Below are 27237 nucleotides of genomic sequence, written 5' to 3' on the forward strand. Positions count from 1 at the left end.
GCATTAAGAAAAAGTCAAATTAAGCAGTTTATTAACATTTAAAATACTGTACAGTGTGTAAACCACGTATCCCCCTCCCCACAACAACCCAGTGTTGTCAGCGGATGCTCTGGTGAATAATACTGCTTTTGGCACTGTTTGCCTTCTCTTTCTCCTTTTTCTTTATGGGGTCCATCTCAAAACAGCGCCAGAGCCGCAGTGTTTCATCAGCAGCTGCTGAGGCCACTGTTGTACCATCAGGGCTCATGGTCAGGTTCAAGATTCTGGCGGTATGACCTGAGGAGGAGGAGTGTGCAGTCAGTGCTGAGCTGATCAGCACATGCACATTTACTTCTGTATGCTTCCATGAGCCCTGCCAGCTTGCATAGCTGTCCCTCCACCGGCTGTGGCAGCATGATTTCAGACCCCAAGCATACTTGGAGCAATAGTATTTCTTCCACAGCCTGTGGGCATGCTTTACTCCTAGCAGCATGGCCCTGTATCAGTGATGCTGCAGGCTCAAACCAAGGAGTGCAGCTGCCTTCAACCTCTAACAGTCCTCCCTCGCCCAGGCCCTGTCCACCTACCTTGCAGCTCAGCAACCTTGGTCATCGTTGGATACTTCCATAGAACCAGCTGATTCTGTGCAAAGCCATGGCCTGAAACAAACTCCTTGTAGTTTGTTGACCACAGGATAGAACAGACCTGAAAAGAGGCAGTAACACAGGTAAGACAAGCTGCTTGTGCTGATGCTCACCACTCGGAGGTGAGCATGGTTCCCTCCTTTCCCATGCCTGTGGGCCTGAGGAGCCAGCAGCTCTGTGTAGGTGTGCTGGCAGAAGGCATTTGTCTCCAAGTTGATGTTCATCTCTCACCTGGGAATGGGTATCAACAGCGCTGAGGCAGGCTCCAGAACACACGTTCCATATGCGGATATGTCTGTCACTAGTGCCACCTCCAGTGGCTAGGACACTCATCTGCCATGGGCACCACGCCACAGCCTGAGAGAGAAGAGCTCGTTGTAAGACATACAAGAGGCAACCTGCACCCAGCCAGTGCTGCATGTCTGCCTTGCACACAGATATCTGCCCACGGCAGCCCTGTGCTCACCTTGACAGCACCCTGGTGCTGAGTGAAGGTCTGTACAGGAGCAAAGTCTCCACCCCCACCTTGGGTGCATGGCCAGACATTCACCAGATTGTCATTGCCACCACTGGCCAAGTATCGGCCATCTAGAGACCATTTGAGTCCGCACACCTCCTGTGTGTGGCCAGCAAGGGTGGCCACATGGTGCTCAGCCACTCGGACATCATGGTGATGGATGTGCCCAGTCCGTGCACCACTGCAGAGAGAAGAGAAGGCTTACAGAGTCAGGCTGACACATTTTCACCCATATCCATTTTTGTTGTTGCAAGACTGCTGTACCTGCCCACTGGGTTTCAACTAGTGTTGCCAGCAACATTGGTCTGTTGGTGTGAGTGAAAAACCCACACAAGCTCTTTACAACTTCAGCACAAAGTGCAATACAGGAAAGAGGCCTTCCCACAGTCCCAACAGATAAGGCTGAGTAAGAATCCCAAGCCAGGACAGAAACTTCTCTATCATCCCTAACCGACACCACACATAGATTGAGGGGTAGGAGTTTGCAACACCTGGAAACTGCCCTTCACCCACTGCTTTACCTGGAGAGGATGTAGCTGTTCCAGCTGAGGGTTCCCACACGGGCACAATGGCTGGTCATGTTTCGGAGACGTTTCTGCTGCTGAATGTCCCATAGCTAGAGAGGCAAAGCAAAGTTCTTCAGAGGAAACCCAATCCTGTTGCTATACCCTAGGAACCTCACTGCACAGGCTCTGGCATTCAGCCTTCTCAGGGAACAGAGAGAATGTGTATCTCATGGCTATAGCACTGAAGATAACACTACTTATCAGAAAACCCCCAAACCAAACCCTGCCTTGCACACTGCACTTGGCTGGGGCAGTTCCACCCCACACCAGGGAAGACAAGTCAGGTGCATGGCATCCTTCCTCTGGCAACCAAGGTTCTGTCCCCAGGCCCCACAGTTCTGTCAATCCCTAGAAAACACCTCTAGTTTTACTCCTGCATTCACCTGGACCTCAGCACTACTTGTGCCAACAGCAAGGTAGTTTCCTTCTTTAATCCATGACACAGAGGAAATGTAAACATCTGGATGCTCCATCTGCAGCAGCTGGATAATCTCCCCAGAAGCGTGATTCCACAGATAAACAGAGTTGTCCAGAGCCACTGCCAGGAAGTTCTGGGAGCTCCAGTCTATGAGATTCAGATCTACGATTTGAAAGAGCAATGCAGGTCACACCATGCTTACCTGAAGAGCCCTGCCCTTTACCTGTGCTGATGCAGCAGGTGCGTGTGTGCACATGTGCACACACACACGTACAGGTAAGGGGCAGCCTTCTCAGTGTCCCTGTGCCCAGCTGCTGGGGTCAGGTACCCTGCTCCAGTGGCCTAGACCACTGTTCCTGTAAGGCTACACAGGGACGCCCCAGAAGTGGTCTGTGCTAGCATGGGTACATAAAATAATAAAGCCAGCCCAGTTACACTGTCCTAGGAACAGCACTCCAGTGCAGAATGTTCTGGATGCCCAGCACTCAACCCACAGTCTACTTACAGTAGTCATTGCGTATCTCTGGTGCATCCAAGATCCGGTCTGGCATTGAAGGAATATATCTGCTATTCTTCCTGCTGGATCCAGGCGTCATTTTCTGACTGTAGAGCACTTTCAGGTTATTCTGATATCCTGTGTGCAGAGGAATAGGTTTGTTAACCTGAGTTAGTTTCCTCCCAGCTGAGTGCTGCTCACCTAACTAGGAATCCCCTGGAGTGAAAATAAAGTCCTAAGAGAAACAGTGTCCTAATGTCACTGGCAGTATGAACTGCTGAACTAGGGTGAGCTACAGTTTTCTCATTCATGGAAACAAATGTAACAAACACTTGGGTTTTTGGGTCCCATTATCTTTAGTTACAGTTTAAGCTGGAAAGTGTACCTCAGAGATTTTGATGCTCTTATAGACTTCATGAAGGTTTGCAACCTGCAATACAGGTGAGCAACTGGCAGTCATAGCAACATCCCTAAATGAATTCACTGTAACTGTTATGCCCTCCCTCAACCTCAGGAACCCTAAGAAAGGAGACTCCAGCCTGTACAGCTCTCAGAAACCAATTGATTTCTCCTGTGACCACACACAGAGGTTCTGCGTTGCTGTTCCCCGACCTGATCTCCCCCCCACTGATCCAGCTCACACAGACCCTGTATCGTACCTTCTGGAGCATTCTGTGGTTTTCCACTGAGGCGGAGGATCTTTGACTCTTCTACATCAAAACCATTCAGATTCACTGCCCAGGCTTTCTGTTGCTCCTACAGAGACAAATCACCCTCAGTGCAATGCATTTAAGACAACTCCCGCACAGCAATTAAAACAGACACCTAAGTCCCCTTCTCTTAGAATCAGGAGGTGTTCAACTGTGCTGCAAGGGTCAGCCACACACAGGCAGGTCAAAGCAGTTTTTCCTCAGACTTTCACACATTGTCCTGCTCACATTTTCATACAATGGCAAATTCAGTGTCATTGCCAGTGGGAAAAGCCACAGCCACAAAGCAACCAAATACTTCATAAACAGATTTCAGAACACAGTGTAAAACATTCCAGAAGTGTTCCCTGTGCAGACATTGTCCTAGAATAGCTACCACCAGCAGTTTCACTTTGCATAGGCTCACAGCTTTGTGTTTTTGTTGCCTGCTATATTTTAAACCCTTATTAGTCAAAAGCTAAATTTTGCTACCTGAGGCAGCAAAGGCTAGAGTGCATGGCAGTCCCTACAGCTTCAATCTCATCCTAGGCTCCTGAAGCCCAGAGTTGCTTGTCAGCCCCATGTGTCCACTCCATAGAACCTATGGAGTTTACTCCTCTGTAAAGGGGCAGGAAGAATTAGTGGTTGTTGAAGTAATTGTAACTTAGCAACACGCTCACCTTCTTGGTAGGGGATTCCTCTGCAGGCTCATTCTCTTTGGTAAGGAGGAAATTTGCCATCTCCATCTGCATAGTGCTGCGGTTAGGAATGTAGCGATCCCCCCCAGCCTTTGTGGGGGTGCTTTGAACTTTGGATCCAGATTTACCTGCATTTGCATATAAAAATATTGTCTTACAGCTATTTAACAGGTTGTATTAGAGCTTTCATGAGAGCAAACCCAGCACTCTTCCACATCACACCCACCAGACAAGTAGGACTCTTGAGATCTCATGCCACCCAGGCACAACTAACATATTTTCTTCCCTGCCACCAAGCTGTGGTTAGGGACTGTCTGGAGCAATTCCTTTGGTCTAGTGCAACAATTCCAGAGCCCAAAGATAAGGGGAGGATACAAAAACACTGTTACAGGATGTAAAGCTATCAGCTGCGAGTCCCGCCCACACTTGCCCCAGCATGCAGCTGTGCCAGCAAGGCTCAGCTGGGGGATCAGCAGTTCGCCGGCCCCAGTGGTCAGAGCTCTGCCCGTCATGCTGGGGAGGAGGTGGGTGATTGTCAGGAGCACAGCCCCGCTCCTCCTGCCTCAGCAGCAAGCCGGTAGGGCAGCATGGCTGGGAGCCCAGAGCCCCATGGCTACAGACAAGCAGCCTGGGCGAGGCTCCCGCACACAACCTCTGCCGCTGGGGGCCGGCGCTCACCGGGTGTCTTGGACGGCGTTTTGCTGGAGCTGTGGGAGCGATTGGCCGGCTTCATGGGCGACACGCCGACGGGACTCGGCCCGGGCCCGCTCTCCTTGGCCTTGCGCTGCCATCGCGCAGGCGGCGCGTTCGGGATCGGCGTGTCCAGCTTCAGCAGCCCGTGCAGGTCCGCCTCGAACAGGAACTGCGCCATGGTCCTGCGGGCGGGCGGCGTCAGCCGTGCCCACCGGCCGGGCTGCAGCCTGCTCCGGCGGGCCCCGCTGGCCTCCCACCACCGGACCTTCCGAGCCCTCCGGCCGCTCTCCCCACCACCGAACACCCTCCACTCCCCCAACCGCCCCTCGGGGACACTTTCCATCAGCCGACACACCCTCCCTCCGCTCGCCAGGGCTCTTTTCTGTCAGCCGACACCCCCTCCAGCCGCTCTCCGGTAAGCGACATTCTCCCTTCCCCTCGTCCTCTTGACCACGGCCTCCCCGCCCGAGAGCTGCCTGCCCGACCGCCCGGCCCCATGCCCGCTCACCTCCGCCGCGCCGCCGCCGCTCTCCCGCCCCGCCTGCGCCGCAGCATTTTAAACGGCGCGCGGAGCGGGCCCCGGTTGGCCGCTTCAAACCCAACGGCCGCGCGCTGCCAGGCGACGGCCGCGCGACGCAACGCGATTGGCTGAGCCGCGGGACGGGGCGCTCGGCGCGTGCGGTAGGGGCGGGGCCGGGGCGGGCGGCGAAGGAGGGACCAGGCGGGCGCTTGGGAGGGACGCGACTTTATGGCGGGATGGGGGCGGCCGTGGCTGCCCGCGGCTCCCAGCCGCTCATCAGCAGGTAGGACTGGTTGGCGATGTCGGTGCTGGACAGGCGGCCCCCGGCGTGCTCCGGCGGCGGGCCCGCCTCGCGCCGCGGGTCGGGCAGCACCTCCAGCAGGCAGGGCAGGACGGCCTCCTCCGGCGGCTGCTTGTCGAAGGCGCTGGCCTGGCGGGACACGGAGTGGACGCGGTAGGGGCTGCCCTTGGAGCTGCCCTCGGGGGAAGCTGAGCCGCCCTGCCCCACCTCTCACCTGGCCGTGCTTGCTGCTTTCCTGGAGGAAGCTGCCCAGAGCACGGTGCAGGTCAGGAACGGGCGGCCAGAGCTTCTGTTTCACGTTGCTGAGTACAGAGGAAGGGGCATCGAAGGTACTCTCAGACTTGGGGTGCCCTAATGCCCCGTGCAAGGTGCCCAGGCTTGGTGCTGCACCCCCCTGGCACAGCCCTTTACCTGTAGAGGGAGGGGAAGGTGCACCGCAGCCCCAGGAGCACTGCTGAGAGGAGCAGCGGCACCACGGTAACACTGGGGATGAGCCAGCCTGCATCGGAGGAGGAACGCTGGAACTGTAGTCCTTTCCAGACCCACCACCTCTGAGCCCTTCGCAGCACTCTGCCCGGTGCTCCCCACCCCGTTTTCAGCACTCTCCGTCTCTTGCCGTCAGCCGTGTGGCTCCTCTGGCTGCAGCCTCCAGCCCTGTCCCTTACCCGGATCAGCCACGGCATCAACCACAACAGCTTTGGACCAGGCGCTCCAGCTGCCCTGGTACCGCGGCCCGCTGGGCTGGGCCCGCACCTGGGCGTGGTAGCGGGTCCCTGGCCGCAGGTCAAGGAATTCTTTCCTAGCTGCTCGTGGAACCTGCAGGACCTGCGGGGCAGAGCCGAGCTGGAGGCACGGCTGCTGTGGGGCGGCACAAGGGGCAGGTCCCGGTTTGCCTGACCCCCGTGCCTGCCATGTGTCAGCAGTGCAGGTGGGCAGGGCTGCTCGGGGTATCCTGGCCAGTCCTTACCTTCCAGTCATGGCTGTTCTCCATGGCATAGCGGACCTGGTAGTCCAGCTGCTCTGCCAGCAGCTCCAGGGGCGGCAGCCACTGCAGGCTCAGCCGGCCCTGCAACACTGTTGCCTGCACAAGCTGTGGGGCATCTGTGAGCACTGTTGGTGTTGGGGACAGTCATGTGTCGCTCCTGTGAAATGGGACATGGGACACTGTGTCCCCTGTGAGCCAGGCAGGGGCTGTGGTGGCACTGGGACTCACCAGCCTGGTGCAGCCAAAAGGGCTCCTTGAAGTAGCTGAGTGTGGGCAGCGTGTGGGTCCGGGTGACATTCACCAAGATGGAGATGGCACTGTCAGCCTTGGGCTGGAAGGTGCAAGCATGAGTGCCCTGTGTCCCCCTGCTCACCTCCTTGCACTCTTGCCATGCATCTTCCCTGTGGGAGGAGTAGGGAGCCCGTCAGTCCCACCAAAGCACACCCACAGCCAGCATTCCTCCTGCACTTGCCCAGGAAAGCTACTGCTGCTTGTAGTCGGAGGCTCAATGTGGCCAGGAGAGGTGGTGAGGAGAGAGTGGTGGTAGTAGGGCAGGACAGAGCAGGGCATGGGCAAAGGGCCCCTGTGGGATATTGGGACGCAGCAGGACCAGTGGTCCCTGGGATGTGCCTGAGTGCCATATGCCTGCCATGCCCCTTACCTTGTGCCAGCCCCGCTTGGAGGTGGCCGGTAGAAGAGCTGGTGGGAGCTGTGGGGCTCCGCAGGGTCCCAGCTCCACTGGCAGCGCACGTGCCGCAGGTCAGGGGTACTGCAGCACAGCCCGATGTCTCCTGGGGAGGCGAGAGCCAGGGCAGGGAGGGGGCTGCTTCCCCTTGGGCCCCCAAAACTTGGGCGTTGCACCTCGCCTACAACAGGACCCCCACCCCCTGCAGCCCCGGGTGTGGGTGCCTCCCTGCTGTTCCTGCCAGCACCGCTGCAGAGGGGATGGCTGCTCACCAGAGGAGTGGGGTGTCTCAGCAGCCACTGCCTGTGACCAGGGCCCCCAGACGCCGTCCATGGAGGTACCGTCGGGCTTGCTGCGCACCTGGATGTGGTATCTCACCCCTGGCTGCAGGTCCTGGAGCACCACCCAAGTGTTGGCCTGGATCAGCCTCTGCAGGAGAGGGGCCAAGCTGAGGAGCAACTGCAGGCCTCAAACCCCCCTGCCCATCCCTGACCCCTCTGTGTACCTGCCCCAGTCCTGGGGAGGCTGTCCCGGCCCTGGGTGTGTGGGTGCTGACAGTTGACAGAATGGAGGTGTCCCCAGGGTGCTGCCCAGCGGGGTTCAATGTGGTGCTGCCGGGCATCCCTGGGGAGCTGGCAGGGCAGTACTGCACTTCGTAGAGGAAGAAGTTCGGGAAGTCGGCGAGTGGTGGCTGCCACAACACGCAGAGCTGCCCCGCAGCCCCAGCCCAGCGGGCTGTGATGTTTACTGGGGGAGCAATGAGACCTGCAGGGAGCATGCCAGGGAGTGTCCTCCTGCAGCAGCCCCGGTCCAGGCAATGCCTGGTCCTGCTGGGGGACACATGGAAGTTCCCCCAAGGCTGCCTGTGTGCATGCAGGGCTCAGGGTGTTGCCAGCCCCCGTGGCAGGCAGAAGGTCAGGGGACTCAGATGTGGGGACTGTCCTGTTGTCACAGGGCATTGCCCAGTCAAAGGGACTCACCCACTGCATCCACGCTGAGCTCCCGCCAATACTTTGTGTGGTTTGTGGTGGCATCCAGGACGTGGAGGTGGAGCTGGGTGAAGAGCCGCACGTCCTGGCTGGGGAAGACGCAGACACGTCGCTTCCTGCCAGCCCCATGGTGCCACGTGGAGACCACGCATTCTGTGGGCACATCCCTGAGGAATGGAGAGTAGGGTCTTGCAGCACCTCACACCTCCTGCCTTGGGCCAAGCTTGAGGAGAGGCAATGTGGGGCACAGCACCGAGACCTCCGTGTCACCAGCTCCTTTCCTGCGCCATAATCCACTGCAGGCACCATCCCCCTGGGACTGATGGACAGCCAAGGCCTCAGCCCTGCTGCAGGGTGTGCAGTGGCTGCTGTATAGCTCCTGTGGGCTCTCCATCTCTCCTGGCAGCTTGGAGCCACTGGGACGGCCCAGATTGCCGTGACACCCTGGCCCTGCTGCTCTCTGTGCAGCAAGGAGGAGGCTGGGCTGTGTCCCCACCATCTCCTACCTGCTGTACCAGTAGTAGAAGCGGCACATCCCAGTTGTTGTCTCCTCTTCGTCCCAGAAGCAGGTGAGGTCCTCGAAGGAGCGGGAGAAGCAGAGGATGTCCTCGGACACGCCTGCTAGCAGTGCAGCATCTGGGAGGAGTGTGGCCATGAAGGAGCCCCTGGGCACAAACCTGTCCCCATCTCACCTGCTTCTACCTCAGGCATGCAGGGCAGCCTGAGCATGGCCGTGGCACAGGTGCTCTCCACCAGCTTGGCACACTGGGGAAGGACATGGCACCCATGCTGGCTGCTGGCTTGCACTGGGGTCGTGGTTGGTGCAGGGCTCACCCGGCCCCACCTCGTCCCCTCCTCAGTACACGAGGTCCTTGAGGACAAACAAACATCCCAAAATAGCCCTGCGGTCGGAGGGGAGCTCAGGGCCCAGCGATCAGGGGGAAGCACCCCTGCCCTGCTCATGCCGGAAGGTGCGCGGAAGTGAGATAAGGAGGAGCAGCACCCCAGGGAAGGGGAAAGGACCTGGGGGCTGGCGTGGGGGTATGTGACCCTGAGCAGGGGGGATGCCCAAACCCCTGCCCAGAGACTGCCCTGGGGACATGTCTGTCCCCCTCAGTAAGCCGTGCTCCCTGTCATTACATGGACAAACTGCAGCATCACACCCTGCAGGATTTCTATCCGAAGCACTGGTAGCTCTGCTGACATATGAGTGTCTGCCTCTGTTGTCTTGGAAGAGGGGACAGCCTCAAGATGCAGATGTGTAATGCACAGGGGTGGTCTTGCTGTCCCCAGCATTGCTTCAGCAGTCCCTTGTCCCACACTCCCTCTGCCCTGTGACCTGCTCCAGCCCTCTTCCTCCTCCTCTTCCTGCTGGCATTTGCTGCCTTCCCCAGGGGTTGCCCTCAGCTTTGGGACCCCACAAGCCCACTGCCAATGTCTGCTGCATTTGCTGAGTGCATCCATTCTCTGCTACACACCAACTGCACTGCCAATTGAGCCCATCCTGGACAAAGAATAAGTTACAGTTCCCAGGTATCCTTGCCACCTTCTTGGTGTCCTTCTTCTCACCCTGTCCCTTCTCTTGCTCTGACACCCCACAGCCCTGTTCATTTCCCAGCTCTGTGTTGCCTTCTTCCCCATGCCCATTGTCCCATCTCTGCCACAGCCCCCCTACCTGTTCTCTTTTTGCCCCCATTACCCCAGGCCAGGCCTCATGCTGGCTCCATGAGCTCACCCAGCTCCGAGCAGCAGGAGATGAAGTGGCCAGGTCCCAGCAGCTCGGTGGCACAGGGACCCATGGCACCAGCTGGAGCCACCTTGGTTCTGTGGGCTATCAGAGCATCTTTGCTGAGCACAGCCAGCTGCCCGGCTCTGCAGCCCACACCAGCCATGCCTGGGCACTGCTGCCAAGCCAGCGGAGGGCTCAAGGCACAATGATTTTGCAGAGGCTGTGGGCAGAGTCCAACCCTGACCCTCATCCCACTGTCCCTATGGGGGTGACTCAAAATGTGCTCCCAAGTCTGTCCTGGCCAGAGACCTGGGGTGGGACTAGAGAGACAAGCAGGAGATCAACAGGGTTTTATTCAATGAATGCTTTTTATGGTGTTACAGAATGTTCTAAAGGGGCTGGGAGATGCTTAGAAAATGCATGGAGAAGCCTGAAATGAGGCAAAGTTGGGGAGTGGCTCTGGCAGGTGCAGTGAGCCAGACTGGGGCCAGCTATCAGCTAAGATGAGGCTGTCCAGCAGAACAGCAGGATCATGGCAAGGCTGGTGCAGGAGCACTGAGGTTAGCCTGGAAGTGCCACTGCATTGCCCATGGTGCAGAGCTGTGCCATCAGAGGTTGAGTCTTGTTCAAACCCTCATCATGTCATAACTCTGAGAACTTCTGATGAGTGAGGAGCCCCTCTGCTACCTGAGTAGGACTGGGAGCACCAGGCTGCCATCCTCAGGGGCAACCCATGGGCAGCCAAGCTCTGCTTGCAGAGAGCATGGATGTTCCTTTACTCCAAGCATCTCAGGGTGTCCCACAGGTGAGAAGGGCACTCCATTGCTTATCCTGAACATTCCCTGCACACCCTCCTGGAATGCCCCCTTCCCAATCCCATAGATTCTAGCTGCTGTGAGGTGCTCGCTGCTCATGCCTGGCATTCTAGCTCCTCTCTGGCCCATCCTTTGGAGCAGAAAATATCCCCAAGGACCTACCTTGGGATGTCACTGGCTCAGGGGCTGACGGTGGGCTGCGGAGGCTGAGCAGGATGGTAGGGAGCAGGGAGAGCTGCCAGCCCTGGCACAGGCAGGCTGCCATCCTGCAACCTCTGTGCCGGGGCCACATGTGCTGCTCTCAGCCCTTCCCAGTGTCCTGGGAGCTGCTGCGGCTCCTCCAGGCGATACCTTTATCTGGGAAGTGGTGGCTATGCTGCTCAGGAAGCCTGGCTGGGAGCTCACCCCGCCCCACCACCAGCACTTCCCTGTGCCTGAAACCACAATGCTGCCGGCCGCAGTGCCAAGAGAGACTGCTCCTATCAGATAGGCAGCATGTCCTGCCCTGTGGCTACTGGCATGCTGGGAGGATGGGGTAGGAAGAAAAACAACCCTGAGAAACTAGGGAGGCCCCTGTGTGGGGCAGGGCAGGTTGTTGGGGCTGCTGCCACATGGGAGCACGGGATATGGAACAGCTGATGTGCCTCCATCGTGTTCTGGTGTGCTCCAGGTCTGCTCTGCCAGCAGCACTGTCTCTGTGGCTGTGCTGGGAGCAGAGCTGCAGGCACAGGGGCAAAGCCCTCAGAGGTGCCAGTGGTGGTGGTGCAGGAGTGGGGCCGTCACAGTGAGGTCCCAGAGTCATGCTCAACCTCATGCCAGTACATTACTTCCAGTGCTGGAGGGTCTCCCACCCTGCCAGGGAACAGCACTATTGCACAGCCTGGGGGCACCAGCCAGGGCACGAGGAGCCACTTGCACGTGTCCACTGTGCACCAAGGCCGGTTTGCTTCTTCAAGCCCAGCAGCTGAGGACAGCACCAGAGGCACTGAAGGGAGAGAGGAGCAGCCAGCCCCAAGTTGCCACAGACAAATTTTGTCAAAAAAAGAAGAAAGACCTAGGTATGAGCAGGACTGTGACACTGTTCCCAGGTGGGAGCAGAGGGGGTGCAGAAGCAGTGGCACATGTCGGGCTGTTTGTGAGGGCCAGCCAGTCCCCATCACTGATTCACTGGGGACCTCAGGGATGGGGCAGAGCGGCTGCTCACTAACAGCTGCAGTTGACTCCAAAGAGCACTGGAGGCCAGAATGGAAAATCAGAATGGTATTGACAGGGTTCAGGGTTCAGAGACCTTCTGGGGATAAAAGATGCTTGCCCAGAAGGTCAATACAAATGTCCCGGTCTCTGCAGGAGCCACTGTTGCTTCTTGCACGTGGGACTGCAGACGGCAGACAGACAGCTGGATGCCATGTCCAGGGCTGAGCAAGCTGAAGCCAGAAGAGATGAAGTCCAACCATTCTCAGGGTAACAAACAGCAGCGGTACAGGTGAGGGACTGAAGCCTGGGACAGGAGCTCCTTCCAGAAGGGTCAGCACAGAGCCCAGGTGGCCCTTGAGGGACGGGCACATGAGGCTGGCAGCACAAGTTCGAGCAGGCTGGTCAATGCAGCTGTCACTTTGCCAGATGTGGGAAGTTACGGATGGCTTGGCACAGTGCTGGGAGGTGCCAGCTGGCCAGGGTGGGAAGGGTGTGGAGTTGCACAGCTCCACAGGACCCAGCTGGAGGAGCAGGGCCATCCCTTTAAAGACCGGCCAGCTGAGGGGAAGCTGCAGGAACAATTTCTAAGCATGCACAAAGCAGCTGTGCATAGGAAGGATGCAGTCTGCTCTCCATATCCCTTTGGGGACAAGACCAGGTCTTAAATTGTGTGTGTGGGGAAAGATCCCAGTTAGATCCTAAGAAAACCCATCTCCATGCCATGATGAGACCTGGGATTTGTCTGGGAATGCTGGGGCATTCCTGGGGATTATCAGAGGATTATCAGTGGGAACAGGATTCTGAGGAGTGCCCACCACAGCAGTAGATCACTGGGCCCTCACATCCTGTTCCCCAGTGCTGTCAGTGGGGCAGAAGTGTGCCCCCACCAACACCCCTCTGGACCCGGCTGTTGCATGATCTTTATTGTCTGTAAGGCAGAGCTGACACCTCCGAAGGGCCACTGCAGAGCTGGAGGCTGTGCACAGCCAACACTGTCCTTTTGCACCTGCCAGGGTGGCCCCATTCCATGCCAGCAGCGCTGCTCACAACCCCTGGCACCACTTCAGGCCCAGAGCATGCTGAGGGCTGCAGGGCAGGCAGCTGCTGTGTTGCTGCTTTCTCCTCACGCCCAAAGCTTGAGCATTTGTGTCCGTGGGCTTAGGCAGTACCCTGGCTCCTGAGGGAGACCCTCTCCTGCCTGCTCTGCTGCTAGCACCCTGCTGCTGCTTGTCCTTGGGGGCCACCCCAGCATGTCCCAACAGTGTGGGGCTGTTAGTGGCTGGCATCATGCCAGGGAGGGGACAGCACAGTCCTGCTGCAGGGAAGGGGCACTGCCATTTGGCTGCTTGGCCCTGGAGTGGACGAGCAGCCTCTTGTCCCCACAGCACTGTTCCAGCAGGCTGGGGCCAGCATTGCCCCTCTAGGCGGTGCCAGCGCAGCCTCACGCCTCCTCAGCAGTGGCATCAATCCCCGCGTAGGTGAAGTTCTCAAACAGGGCCATGTTCACGTAGGCCTGTGGGGGATCCCCAGTTAGGAGCCAGTTGTGAGCATGTCCACATCTGCCTCCTGTCCCCACTAGCATGCTCACTGGCACTGTGCCCTGTTGTGTCCCTGCACCCAAAAAGTGATAGTGGGGTTAACCCCCACACATGGTTCTGCTGCTGGCTGTCAGGTCCTCAAGGCCAAGGGATGCTCCAGCATGTGGAAAAGCCCCGTGCCCTGTGGGCATCCCTTCCACTGAGGCACTACCACTCACCTTCCTGGCCTCCAGCATGCGGATGAGCTGCATGGAAATCTGGGCGAAGGGAGGGCGCTCGTAGGGACGGTCACGCCAGCACTGCCGCATCAGCTCGTACCTGGGGGTGGAGAGTTGTGAGCGGCTCAGTTCGCACAGCAGGAGAGGGGACAGAAAAGCTCCTTGTGGGAGATGGGGGAAGCAGGCAGGAAACTAAAGCCGAGGAAAGGTGTTTGGGTGTGGGACCCCAGCCCATCCCTCAGCCACAATGCAGAGGCAACCAGGCAGAAGCTACTGAAAGTTGGTGCGAGCCCTGTGGGGCAGGGGGGTTACGAGGGTGCCACCACCAGCCGAGGCTCTGTCCACTTACACCTCGTCGTCGCAGTTGCGCGGCTTCTCCATGCGGTATCCCTGGGGCAGCTTCTCATAGAGCTCGGCGCATGTCATCCCGCAGTACGGTGTCCCCCCTGTAGCAGAGACACAGAGGCTGAGGAGGTGACAGTCCCTAGGGTGTTCCCCCCAGGGCCCCAGGATAACCGGACCTACGGGGACCTGAGTGAAGGCAGGGGGCAGGGAAGAGCCTTACCCAAGCTGACAATCTCCCAGAGCAGCACACCGAATGACCACCTGAAAGGAGAGGAGCCGAGGCTGTGACAGAGTGCCCAGCTGTGCCCGCTGATGGGCACAGGGCAAAGCCCAGGGTGGAACAGGCAGCCAGGGCTTGGGCTGAGCCAGCAGCTCCTCAGGCAGATGCACCAGCATCACCTCCTGCCCTTGCCGCACCCAGAGCAAGAGCATTGCCTCTCTGACTGCACCACAGAGGAGCAGAGGTGGCCACAGCCATGCCCCAGCCCAGTGCCCCTGCCTGCAGCACTTACACATCGCTCTTGGTGGTGTACACGCTGTAGTTGAGGGACTCGATGGCCATCCAGCGAACTGGCAAACGGCCCTGGGGAAAGAGAGAGCCACCATCAGGGCTGGGCAGGTGCCTCCTGGGTGGAAGATAGCTGTGATGCAGCCACTCCTGCCATGGTGGGTTGGTCACACTGATGGTGGGCATCCTGCTCCATGGAGATGGCTGTATTCACTCCTGGCTCACCATTGTCTTCTTCACATAGACCTCCTCCCCTCTGGAGAGGCCAAAGTCAGCAATTTTGGAGGCCAGGTTTTCTCCCACCAGAATGTTTCTTGCTGCCAGGTCCCTGTGAATGAACTGAAGGGAAGAGCAGTTAGCAGGAGCTAACTCCCTAGCACACTCCCTCCTGTGGGCCTCAGGGACCTCATGCCTCGATGGGGAACCCCCTGGCCTCAGGGCGAGGGTGATCTGAGGGGCTTGCTGGGATGTACCTGCTTCTCACTCAGGTACTGCATCCCCTTGGCCACATCTGAAGCAAACTGGAGGAGCTGCTGGGATGTGAGGGTGGAGGCAGTGCCGTGCTCCTTGGCAAAGGCTGGGTCTGTCTCCAAGACTCGGCTTTTGCGGAGGAAGTCGAGGAGGTTTCCATAAGGAGCGTATTCAATGGCAATGTACAGGTAGCCTGGGGGGCAGGAGGAGGTTGGCTACTGAGACTCTCTCCAGCAAAAAGGAACTGACAGCTGGGCAGAGGTTGTGGGGCAGGGTAGAATGGGACAGCCCTCACCCTTGTTCTCACAGGCACCCAGCAAGTTGATGATGTTGGGGTGATGGCCCAGTTTGCACAGCACCTCCAGCTCCCCAGCAAAGTCCCGATGGTCATTCTCTGAAGCAAACTCTGGAAGCAAAGAAGGGATGAACACCTCAGGCTATAACAGGGGCCTTTCCTCTGCTTCTCTGCAAAGGACTCCTGATGCTCCCCAGCATTAGCATGGCCCAGAACACAGCTGCAGCACTCAGCCCACCCTGCCTGCCTCCCCCAGCACTCACCTTTCAGCATCTTGATGGCTGCATTCATTTTCAGGCCATCCTTTTTGATCATGGCCCTGATTACCTGCCCAAAATTGCCCTCTCCAATCATGTCCTCAAACTTGATGTCTTCCCACTCCAGGATGGGGTAGCTGAGGGGCTCAGGCTGTGGCTTGGGTCGGCGTGTCAGGGTCAGGGTCCCTGAGTTGAACTGTAAGATGGTCTCTTCCCCCTGGCAGATGGAAGAGGGTGAGGTTAGAAGCACTGAGCACCTGTCTGCCCATGCGGCAGTCCCAGCAGGACAGGAGTCAAGGGTGGGCTGCGCACCCTCTCCGCGTGGAAGTGAGGTCTGGCTGCATCCGGACTGGAGGCTATGGAACGTGACCTGGATCGGGCTGGGACGTGGGGAGCAGGGGACACGGTCCTGGTGGGGCAGGCGGCACTCACCGAGCCAGACTGGTACGTAAAGGTGCGGCGCCGGTGGAAAAAATTCTTCTTGATGAGGAAAAGTGCCAGGAGAGCAAAGAGGATGGTGAAGCAAGTGACGGACACAGAGCCAACAATGGCCAAGAGCAGCTGCTGGTCTGTTCCCGCCTGCTCAGTGCTCTGGCTGCCCAGGCTGGGCGGCACGCTCAGCACTCCTGCCAAAAGGAGGGACGGAGGGTTGTGGTCCATGGTTGAGCCCTGCCTGGCCTGCACTAGTGGCCAACCACGATGACAGCAGCCCTCTCCCACACGAAGACCACCAATGAAGAACCACATCCTGAGCTCATGGTGCCAGACTGGCACAGAGGGGAAACTGCCACAGCCCAGCTCCTGACACTGAACCACTGGTTTATGGACCTCCAACCAGCTTTGGGTCAAGCCATGCTCTCCTTGCATGCTGACTCTGCTCTGCTCCCCCAGCCCCTTGATTCACATCCCCTGCTGTCCAAGGCAGAGTCACTCTGTAGGTTCCATGCTGTCATCATGCCACCCCTGCCCCTACAGGACTAGGAGGAGCAGGTTTTCTTAAGACATCAAGAGTTTTGGTCTTGGGCTGCTGCTTCAGAGCCATGCTCATAGATTACCACAAGCACCCCAAAAATTTTTTGCTGCCCCAGAATCTGAGCCCAAGCTGCAGCAGAGCTGTGAGCCCCCTGCCTGCCGGGACGCCCCTCTCACCATCCCCAAAGGTCTTGGCTTTCACGGGCAGGCTCCATTCCCCTGGAACATGGGAGTTGGCACGGACACGAAACTGGTAGCTGGTGCTGGAATTGAGGCCCCCAACAATCTTGGTGGTCTCGGCGCCGCTGTCAGTGTCAATCCACTGGGGTTCACTGGTGCTCCCCACCTGCTGCAGCTCCACGATGTACTTGGTGATGCCCCCGTTGGGGTACTCGGGCACCTGCCAGGAGAGCCTGACAGCAGTGTCGGACACGGGCTCTGCCGAGAGCAACTGCGGGGAGGAGGGCCCTGGGACCAAGAGAGAAGAGTGTCAGTCCCAGAACGGGGCTCCTCATGCTGCCAGGGCTCAGTGCTGCTGTTAGGATTGGACCCTGTGGATGGCAATGGCAACCAGAGCCAGGTCAGCTTTGAGGGATCTTCAGGGACCTCTGGCCCCAGTTTGGAGGAGGTGGAGGTGCTCTCCATGTACCATACTGAAGCAGGACAGTACTCCCAAATGTTCCAGCCACACCATCTGAGGTCTAGATGCCTGTGTGTTCTTGTGACATTTTATTTCTTCAGGCCTCCGTCACATACTGCCTGCCCATCACTTCCTCTGAGCCCCCTCCTGCCTGCCCACATCCCTAACCCCAAATTCCCAAATCATACAAAGCTCTTACAAGCAGAGAGCAGAGGAAACCTCTCATCCCTCAAGTCTGATGTCTACCAGTCCTCTCAATGTGTCCTGTACAGTGCCAAGTCTCCCCAAAGGCCTTGTATGCCTTTCCCCTTGGTTGCCAGAAAGCTTGGTCAGGCTGCTGCTCCATCTCCACATGGTCTTGTACCTACATCAGGGGCTGCGTGTATGTGTGCCCACAGGTGGGACTGCAGGGCTCCCTAGGCCCTAGTGACCACACAGCAAAATTACCTGGCATCAGGGTTAAAGCAAACCATAGGGAAATATTTTTTCATGAAGAGTATAAGTATATAGAGGAACTAGTTTGCTACAAACTAGTACAACTTTACTAGTTGTAAAGTAGCCTTTACAATAGGCTACAATACTAGCCTATTGTAAAGGCTGCAAGTATAGACAGGTCCATCAGGGTTTGGGCAATGGTGCAGAAAACAGATCTGTGAGCATCACTCATGATGACCTGAATGTCACATTCAGCTTAGGATGTTTCTCAGCTCCTTGGTGCTGGAGACTGCAGGGTCTAGTGAGGAAAGGAGGGCCCATTTTCCCCAAACAGCTGTTCATGTTCTATCAGAGATGTGATAAGGAGCAGCCAGGCCTGGGGATGGTTGCTATTACAATTATAACTGATTTATCATTGTATTTCCCTGTTATAGTTCCAGGCATTCCACTGGACCCACCTTTACTGTTGATCATGACCTTATAGGGGTCAGAGGGTGGCCCCAGGCTGGTGCAGTGGTACACCAGCACCTCCAGCCTGTACTCCTTGTTAAACTCCAAGTCCCCGATGCGGGCAGAGAGCACAGAGATGGATGTGATGTTTTTCTCAGAGACCAACCGCCTTGCAGAGTCGAAGAGGTGGACAATGAACCCATGTGCTGGCTCATGGTTGCTTGGCAACTTCCAGTTGACATGAAGCATATTTTTCTCTTCTATGGACCAGCCTTCGATCACAGGCTTGACTGTGGGCTCTGCAAACAAAAAGGCATCAATATGTCACGGCACATCATCCGGGTTGTGTGGGGTCAGAGTCAGGGTCAGGGAGATGGAGGCTCACCAAGGCAGTCAGTCACCATGATGGCTTCGGGACCCTTGCTGCCCTCCCCACCAGCCCCTGGCCGGCTCAGCTGCACCTTGACGATGTAGGCGGTCACTGGCCGGAGGTTCATGAGGGTGATGTTCTCGCTGTTGTCAACTGTTGGCCAAGAAGACATATCAAAACCAGGCCCATCATCCACAGTCTGCCCTGCCACCAGCATCCTCCTGAGCATCACAACAGGGGGCCTGGTATGGAGACATCTGCCCACCTCAGACCTCACCCTCCCAGACACAGGTTCTATCTGTGTCCCCCAGACCTGCAGACACATACCCACAATGGATGACCATGCTGAATTGTCATCCTTGGGCTTGTAGAAGAGCTTGATGGAGGTAATGGGTCCATCACCAGAGAAGCTGTCCACAGGTGACACCACCAGCTGGCGACTCTGCTTGGCCAAGAGCCGGGGGGCGCTCAAGGGCACTGGTGGCACTTGAGGGGAAGAAGGGAATGACACTGGTGGAACTGGGAGCAAGAAGGAGCAGAGTGTGGATACATCTGCCACCTCTTGGCTCCTTCCAGCTTTGTCAGGAAAGTCTTTTATAATCACCCAAACCTGTCTGCCAGCACTGTAGCCCACGATGGGTGGTACTGCCACACCATGATGATAGCCTCCCTCAGCAACCCTGGCTTGTCTTGCTCATGCCACCACACTTTCCTCACCTCGGATATTGACCTTGACTTTCCGGCTGTCCTGGCCCCCGGTCGTGGAGACCCGGCACTCCCAGAGCCCCGTGTCCGCCTTTGACAGGTGCCGCACCTCAAACTCGCAGGTGATCTGCTTCGGCTCGATGATGGTTTTGATGACCTGCGGCACAGAGGGTGCTGTCAGTCCTTCCACTCTGCCCCTGGCTCAGCCCCCATGAGTCTGAAGCTGCCCAGCAGCTTGAGGGAGCTGTCAACATGGAGATGGTGGTAGGGTAAGGGCACAGGGCAGTACCTTGAGCACGGTGCCGTCAGCCTTGCGCAGCTCCACGCTGTCCCTGGTGGGCAGTGGGTTGCCAATGGCTATGCAGCTGATGATGGGCTCTGAGCCCAGGTTGAACTCCAGCTCTGAGGCCAGTTGGATGATCTGAGGAAACCGGTCTGGTACACAGAAATCAACATTAGGGCTGGCCCTGCTCCTCCCCAGGCACAAGAATGCCTGGCACCTTCTCTTGGACACAGATACAGCCAGACTGTGGTGCCAAGGGAAAGGTCATGGATGCTGTGGTCCAGCCCTGATCCCCATCCCACATGCTGGGCTCAGCAACACTCTCAGCACAGATAATGCTGGGATGCCAGATCAGATGTTCTGCTTGCAATGTCCTGGGGTCTACAGACTTGGAGTCTCTTTCCACAGGCAAGGGGTCCTGCTGAACCAGCTGGTGAGACCAATAGCCAATGGACCTCCCAGTCACTGGTGAGGAAGGAGCCAGCGCCCACTTGAGGGTGGGGCATGGAAACCTGCCACAGCAGGTGCCAATCTCACCTGACTTCTCACAGTGCTGCCCATGCCAGCCTGCGGGGCAGACACAGCCACTGAAGCGGTTACAGCTGCCTCCGTTTTGGCAGGCGCACTCCAGGGCACAGTCAGGGCCGTAGAATCCTGAGGGACAGGCTGTGGGAAGAGAAGAGCTCACTGCTATCCCTGGCCATGGCACAGGACCACAGAGACAGCAAGCAGCTGATGCAGGCAGCAGTGCTACTCAGATGTGGACCCTCAGATGTGGAGAGCTTTGCAGAGGTACTGCTGGAGAGCAGACAGACCCTGAAGGAAGCCCAGCTGAGTGGGAGAGCTCATGGACACCCATGTCCCTGTACCTTGGTCGCAGCGGGAGCCACTCCAGCCCGAGGCACAGGAGCAGCCGTAGGGGTCGAGAAGGCAGAAGCTCAGCCCCCGGCAGCCCTGGGCTCTCTGGCACGTCTCCTGGCAGTTGCGGCCAAACTGGCCTTCCTGGCAGGCTGGAAAAAGAAGCATGGTCTGCCCTCACCCACCATTCATCCATGCACTTACTGCTTGTGCATGGCACAGAGCTGGCTCGGGTGCCCCAAGCCCCATATCACCACCTCGAGGAGACATGGGACCCATGTGGATGCTCCAGCCCCAGCCCAGAAACAGAGGGCACTGAGAGCGGGGAGGCGCTGGGGATGAACACGGCATTTCTAGACACAGTGCTCAGGTCTAGGGGTGCAAGAGAGCCCCCACATATGCCCTGGGCACAGCACCCACAGCTGGGCAGGTGGAACGCACCTCTCTCGCAGCGGGTGCCCATGAACCCTGGAGGGCAGATGCACTCGCCAACGTGGTCGTGGCAGATGCCACCATTCAGACAGTCGGGACAGTCCTTCTCACAGGATGGTCCCCATTTCTTCGCAGGGCAGGCTGCAGAGAGAGCAGAGGGGTCCAGAGTGCCACCTGCTGCAGGGCAGGGTACGGCTGTCCCCAGCCCCCAGGCAGCCAGGGCCCTGCTCACCTCTCACGATGAGGCGGTAGAAGGCACTCCACAGAGGGCTGTCCCCCATGAACGTGGCACTGTACACGCCGTTTTCGCTGACACTGACGTTGGGGAGTGTCAGGACGACATGGTCATCCTGCACCTCGCCCCGGTCCGTGGTTTGGTAGTAGGTGCCTGCAAGGGGACACAGGGTTATCTGTGACCTCCCGTGCCCCCAGGGCCAGCACCAGGCGCCAGCTGGGAGCAGCTCCAGCCCTCTGTCTGCTCTTGGAACTACTTGCCGTTTCTTTTCCACATAACATCTGTCTCCTTCCTCTTGAGGATCCTGGCAGAGAAGGTGGCCACCTCAGCAACATTCACAGACTGTGTGGCCTTCACTGGGAAGAGGTGGGCTGCAGAGGAGGAGGAGGCACAGATTGCACAGTGGTCAACCCTCGAGGACACTCACATCCGAAGGCAGTGCTGACACCCTCAGACCAGTCACATCAGGGCACACCCTGGCATATTTCTGCTGGAATGTCATGACACATCTCCCTGTCCACTTCATGCTGGACCCAGGACCCCGCAAGCCTCTGCAGGAACAGGGCTCCCTTCCCAGCCCCTTCAGGCAGACACCAAGGAATGGGATTTGGCACCCTGTCCTCTGAACAGCCCACCATCTGCACAGGATGCTGGTGGCAGCAGTCTGGGAAGGTGACATCTGGAACAAGTGTGCATGGTGCACCCTGCCTGCTGGTGAGGTGTGGAGTGCTGCAGGCACGGAAAGCCAGGCAGGGGAGGGGAATTAAGTGTGCAGGAGGCTGCACTCCAGCCCCCAAGACAAGCAGCCCTGTGATGGCTGTTTTCCTGATTCCCCAGGTGCTCGGGTGTGCAGCAGCAATGAACTGAAGTATTAATGTGAGTCAGCCAGACCCCAGCCTGAGCACAAACAGGGCTATAAATACCTTAAGGCCTGGGAAACCAAGCCCAGGGCGTGCCAGGACAGACACAAAGGAGGACCCAGGCGGCTGCTGGCTTTTGGAGCCTGGCAGTACTCCAGCTTGCACACACTAAAGGAGCCACGCCGGGTTGGAGCTAAAACACATCCAGCCCTGTGTCCTGCCCCTCTGAGGCCAAAGACCAGGAGGAAGCAGCACACACCACAGACGCTTAGGGAAGGGCACCGCAGGTCACACTTGGCAGTAATTTCCCAGACTCTTCTCCCCACCTATCCCTCTAGTTGAGATCTTTCTTCCATGGACTTTGAAGCCTGCAGTGGGGGGACCACAGATATGGACCTCACTCTGTGTCACTCCACCTCACTCCCTGGAACGAAAGATGACATTTCCCTGGGGACCCCCAAACACAACACTTTGCATTTGTGCACACCGATTTACCTGTCACTCCATCACTGCAGCCCTCCCAAACTGCAGCTCTCCCCTGTCTCTCTGTCACTCCATAGTGCATTCATCATCTCCCCAGGCAGCTTGGAGACAGCAGCCAGCATGGCTGCTTGTTCAGCTCTTTGCACCCACAGCTGGTGATGCAGGTCCATGCAAAGACCTTGCGCCATGCCAGTGGCAACTCCATCGTGTGACAAGGACTGCTCCTACTCCTAACCTCCCTTCTTATAGTCTGTTATTTACCCATGCAAAGACCTCTCCTACCATCCCCTGGGTGCAAAGTTTCTCTCAAAGAACCTCTGAAAGGGTTTTCCCAGTTTTCTCCAGGAATTTGAGCAGACAGTATCAATTTGGTCTTCTACAGCATCCTCACTGCTGCCGCCCTAGAGACCCTACCACTGCAAACTCATCTGCCTCTTTCTCAGGGAGCACACCACCACATATTCTGTTCTTTATTACAGTTTCTGCTAATTTGCCAGGTTCTGACTCAAGTTTTTAGTCCTGTAACTCCCTACCCAGAAGTTTTAGGAGAGTCTAGTATCCCAAGGGCAGCAACCCAGCCTTGCTCACTGCATGCCCAGCCTGGCAATGTCCTGCTGCTCTGTTCTGCTATTCATCATCTGTCTCCTGCTAACAACAGTGGCATTTTAGACAGATCCCCCAGCAAGTTTTCCCAACTCCTCTGTTGTGCACACAGATACAAAAATTTTTAAAACATTGTTTTTTCTGCAGTTGTTTTTCTGGGTGTCTTTCTGCTCTGGAAAGTGTAAAAGATAGTTTATTGACAGATTTAAACACTTCTGAAATCGCTTCTCAGGATCTCTTTGGTTTTCTTTACTTTGTTTTTTCAGCAATGCTTCCAAAATTTATCAAACTTCCTAAGTTCTTCTCCATGCATGACCTTTTGGGAGCTGCCAGCTTTCCTCTAACAGTATTCCCCACCCACTGTTTAATCACCCTAGCTGCTTTGGTCAGTTCTCTCAGGCTAAACAGGAGAGATGGCATATACTCTTCAGTGGGTTCTGTATCCAGCCCTCCTGCAAACATGTACATTTTTTGTTTACTAATTCCCTTATTTTTTAAACTCCTCCTCTAAACAGAACAATAGAAGCTTCTTTGGAACTTGTGAGAGAGACACCTTTTTGGCACTTGTAACTCCCACAGGGGCTCCTCCAAAGCACTATTTTAGCCAGGCTAAGTGGACTCAGGAGCGGGGGCTGACTGAGAACACCCTACCATGGGAAACACTGTCCTAAGGATGGAGCCCCAGAGCCATCACCTTCATCCATGATTTATAAACACGGACATCTTGGGGTGCAGAAATCCCTCCGTGCTCCTCACCCCACGCTGCTGGTTGTGTCTCCCACACTGTCTCTCCATTGGCCTCTGCTCCATTCCTCAGTGCCACCCTGCTTGCTCAGACAATCCAGCTCCATTTCCAACAGGACCACAGCCATTTTTCAACTTGAGCCTCTTTACAAGGACAAAAGATGAGCCCTGCTCCCTGCTCCCTGCTCCCTGGGGGATGCTTAGGCCCCACCATCAGCCTCTGTGCCTCGGTGTGGAGACACTTGATCTCCTCACTGAAGCTATGTGCTTAACACAGGCATGGAAACTTGTATCTCCTCCTCTTATTCTCAGCAAAAGGTCAACTGTTTTAGCTAGACTTTCTAAAAAAGAGCTAGAAAGCATCCTGAGGCAAACATCTCAGAAAGTTTCAGTCCTAATAGTTTTGCAAAGTCTCAAGCACAGGGAGGGGAGGTCAGAGGGGCAGTGTGGGAGAGTGCTGCCCCAGGCAGTATCCCTGCTGCTGGTCAGCCCAGGGAGGCCTTTTCAATTTTTCTGGCCCCAAACAGGAGTGGGAGATGAGCCCAGCATTGCTCTTGGCTACAGTGCAGTCTGCCAGCGCCTCTCAGCAAGCCTCACTGCTGGAACAGCGATATGCTGCCCCAGGATGGTGTTTGTCCAGCACCTGTGGAGAGTGCCAAAGATCTGCCCCAGCACAACGTCCTCCCCTTGAGCCTGTGATGGGGGCATGGGCTGGCACAGCTCCAAAGGGCTGGCCCCTGCTCTAGTTAATGATTTCCAGACCCCACAACCTCCTTCAAGGGCATTCAACTTCCTCTTGGACCTTGCCCTTCTCCCAAGCCCCATTGCTCCTCCAGCTGAACATCCTTTCCACCTCCCTTCCATCTCCACTCCACCAGTGCTGGTGGACCCCAAACCTAGCTTATGGGTCACCACTGTCCCCCCACCACCCTGGCTGGTGCTGGGATTGTGAAGCACAGGGCAGGCAGGTCCCCTGTGCACCCGACTGGCAGGTGGGGGCCTCCTGCTGCCCCCAAAAGCCACTCACCATTGTGGCTGTTGTGCACATAGACCACCTGGGCCTGCTCGGTCGGGGTGCGCCCCAGGCAGTAGAGGATCCCCACCAGGTCAGCCTTGGAGAAGCCCCTGGCCTGGACTTGGTTGCTGCGGTTGCGGTAGTTTTGGAAGCCCATTTTGGGGTGTGTCATCACGATCTTGTTCTCCCGCTCGATCTGCAGGTAGCTCACGTCGTGCTCCCCCACGACACAGGAGAGGAAGAAGTCGGAGTGGGACAGGCTCTGCACGTTGGCGATCAGGGTGATGTCCAGGATGGCCCCTGGGGTGAGGGAGCACAAGGGTGTGTCACATCTCCACAAGAGCATGGCCACACCAGCCCTGCCTCGGGGCCAGATCCTGTCACTCAGATGTTCCCCCCTTTCCAGGACATTTTTGCCACCCTCAGCCCAGAAGGCACAGCTTGGGCAAAGCAAGGTACATTGCAGACACATTGGGATGACACGGGATGCATTTCTGCTTTCCTTTTGGAGACCCCAGATGGATCAATTCCCCCGCATAAGCCAAGCATGCATCGGAACGGGGGCCTTGGGGTGCTTCTCCTCCCATGTCAGAGAGGCAGCCACGGGCCTCTGAGGGCTCCAAATGGCTGATCACAAAGGGACATTTCCTCCCTCCCTACCCTGCTCCGATGGCGCCACTGAGCTCCTACAGCTGCCTCGTCCCACCAAGCCGCCCAGAGGCAGGGGCTGCTCACTTGAGGCAGATGAAAAGGAGAAATTTACCTGCCAGATGTGGGAAGAAAAGTAGAAGATAAAGCCGGAGTCCCATGTCCTTGGAGCTTGTTCCAAATCTGGCAGAGGTCAGAAAATCCCCAGCATTTCCTGGCTACAGAGGTCAGAGCTGGAGGCTGTGTCTGCCTAGGAGCTCCATGTGAGCAGCAGCTCAGGTCCACTTCTCCCTGCCCGTGTTCCCCATCTCTTCTCCATGCTGTTGCTTGACTTCCAGGGCAGCTGGGACAACCTCCTTTGGTGCATAGCCTGGACGCAGACTGCGAGATGCCCTGTTTCTGCTGGCTCCTTGGCCAGCCAGCTGCTCAGGAGCAGGGCTTGCTGGCCAAGGGGCCACTGGGGTCCCCTGCCTGGTGGTAGCTCTTCCAGAAAAAGGCACCAGCCCACCCCTCCAGGGCTAGGGCTGCATGCTCAGGGTTCCCTGAGCCATGCTGAGGCCCTAGCCCAGGCAGGAGGTGTCCCGACCCTGCTTTTTGTCCAAGGTTCAGCGTGCCTCATGCCCCAGCCCGCCCGGGTGGCAGCATCCCCATCCCCTCGGTGCAGCCCCGTGGCTGATGGCTGTGGGAAGGGCTCTCTGGAGCAGGGAAAGGAAAGGGGCCAAGGGGCCGTGGCTGGCTGGCGGCGGCGGAGCCAAATCCTGTTTCCCATGCGGCGTTTCCTGCTCTCCACCCATTGTTCGGAGACGGCCCTGACTCCAGGAGCCGTCGGGAGCAGCCCTGCACGGGCTGTCCCCCGGGGAGCGGCGTGCGGCGGGGCTGAGGCCGCGCACACCTCGGGGCGCCTCAGCCTCCCGCCGCCACGGGCCGGGTGCGAGGCATGGCCCGCCCGGGCCCCGCGCTGGGCCAGGCTGGGCTCATCCTGCAGGGCCCATCCTGGGGACACCATCCGGATTGAAAGGGGCCGAGTAGAGCCCCGGCAGGGTGCCAACAATCTGCCCAGCTCACACGGGAGGGTGGCCACTGCCCAAGGAGAAAACCCTGTGGTTTGTGGTAAACATGTCTGGGAGGAAGGGGAAGCAGGAGAAAGCCTGGCTTTCCCTGAACACTTTCCCATGCACAGTGCTGGCGTGGGCACAGCACAGCATGGCCTTGCTGCAGCCCAACCCGAGTGTCTCACACCCAGCACGGAGGCTGTGCCAGCCCCCAGCCGGATCCAGGCTCTTTGCCTGGCGAACAAAAGGCATTCCCCGGGAAATCACCATAAGCTTCATGCACCAAACTTCACACTGCTTCACAAACCAAACTGTTCCCATGTGAAAGCCAGGGCTGCCAGGCAGTGAATCTCATGTTTTGATGTGTCCTGGGCCCATGCTGTATCCGGCCAAAAATCTAAAGCACACATGGAGAGGAAAGGGAAATCCATTCATCGCTTCCGGCTATTTACAGAGTGCTCTGGGGCCGCACAGTGCCCATGGCATGCTGAGGGAGGGATGGCAGTGAGCAGGGGCTCCCACACTGCAGCTGCCTGGCCACCCCACAGAAGGAGGGGTGGAGAGGATCTGATAAAGGTGGACACCAGGTGCAGCTGCCCTCATTTGCCTGGAAAATGAAGCTGTCTGTAGAGGCCAGTCAGGCTCAGAACTGTGCGCTTATGTGCAACTCATTCCATGCTTCCCTGGCAGCTGTGGGGGAGCACATCACACAGAGCCTGAGTTACAGTGCACTCTGTGAAATGCCCTCTTTCGGGAGGATCCATTTGAGGATGGGATTATTTGCACAGATTTTTTTGCATAATGGGAGCCACATGGGATCATTCTCAGCACCAGACCATACCACATCTCAGGGATCCATTGAGGAATCTGACCCAATGTGATTTGTTTGCTTGTGTTTTTGT

At 57.3% G+C, this 27237-nt stretch overlaps 3 protein-coding genes across 6 annotated transcripts; all 3 read right to left on the reverse strand.

Moving 5' to 3' along the window:
* Positions 1-14: 14 nt before the first annotated feature.
* CDC20 (cell division cycle 20) lies at positions 15-5352 on the reverse strand. Of its 2 annotated transcripts, XM_041717819.2 has the most exons (11): positions 5209-5352; positions 4686-4882; positions 3990-4135; positions 3280-3376; positions 2630-2758; positions 2090-2286; positions 1662-1756; positions 1090-1321; positions 855-980; positions 567-684; positions 15-276 (listed from the first exon to the last, which is right to left on the reverse strand). In XM_041717819.2, the coding sequence occupies exons 1-11, from the start codon at positions 5253-5255 to the stop codon at positions 98-100; spliced, it is 1563 nt and encodes a 520-aa protein (XP_041573753.1). In that variant the 5' UTR covers positions 5256-5352; the 3' UTR covers positions 15-97. The 2 variants fall into 2 exon arrangements, with proteins under 2 accessions (XP_041573753.1, XP_072789166.1); XM_072933065.1 differs by lacking the exon at positions 5209-5352 and having other exon boundaries at positions 4686-5112.
* A 77-nt stretch (positions 5353-5429) lies between these two features.
* On the reverse strand, positions 5430-11818 carry MPL (MPL proto-oncogene, thrombopoietin receptor). The gene is made up of 12 exons (XM_072933062.1): positions 10887-11818; positions 8687-8816; positions 8172-8347; positions 7697-7956; positions 7464-7620; positions 7168-7297; positions 6735-6907; positions 6489-6631; positions 6187-6346; positions 5933-6020; positions 5736-5823; positions 5430-5650 (listed from the first exon to the last, which is right to left on the reverse strand). Exons 1-12 carry the CDS (start codon positions 11014-11016, stop codon positions 5447-5449), a joined length of 1839 nt encoding a protein of 612 aa, XP_072789163.1. The 5' UTR covers positions 11017-11818; the 3' UTR covers positions 5430-5446.
* A 1008-nt stretch (positions 11819-12826) lies between these two features.
* TIE1 (tyrosine kinase with immunoglobulin like and EGF like domains 1) lies at positions 12827-26039 on the reverse strand. 3 transcript variants are annotated; one of them, XM_030278955.4, is made up of 23 exons: positions 25399-26039; positions 24648-24935; positions 21191-21301; positions 20928-21083; positions 20705-20836; positions 20275-20415; positions 19943-20071; positions 19412-19557; positions 19135-19279; positions 18745-18903; positions 18433-18570; positions 18056-18346; positions 16700-16990; positions 15863-16176; positions 15557-15767; positions 15294-15404; positions 15001-15191; positions 14753-14866; positions 14532-14602; positions 14240-14280; positions 14024-14120; positions 13675-13774; positions 12827-13431 (listed from the first exon to the last, which is right to left on the reverse strand). In XM_030278955.4, the coding sequence occupies exons 1-23, from the start codon at positions 25442-25444 to the stop codon at positions 13360-13362; spliced, it is 3495 nt and encodes a 1164-aa protein (XP_030134815.2). In that variant the 5' UTR covers positions 25445-26039; the 3' UTR covers positions 12827-13359. The 3 variants fall into 3 exon arrangements, with proteins under 3 accessions (XP_030134815.2, XP_030134816.2, XP_072789161.1); XM_030278956.4 differs by having other exon boundaries at positions 15983-16176; positions 25399-26037; XM_072933060.1 differs by lacking the exon at positions 20275-20415.
* Positions 26040-27237: the final 1198 nt, after the last annotated feature.

This window comes from Taeniopygia guttata, chromosome 8 (genome assembly GCF_048771995.1).
Source record: "Taeniopygia guttata chromosome 8, bTaeGut7.mat, whole genome shotgun sequence".
In the NCBI taxonomy this organism is placed as follows: Eukaryota; Metazoa; Chordata; class Aves; order Passeriformes; family Estrildidae; genus Taeniopygia; species Taeniopygia guttata.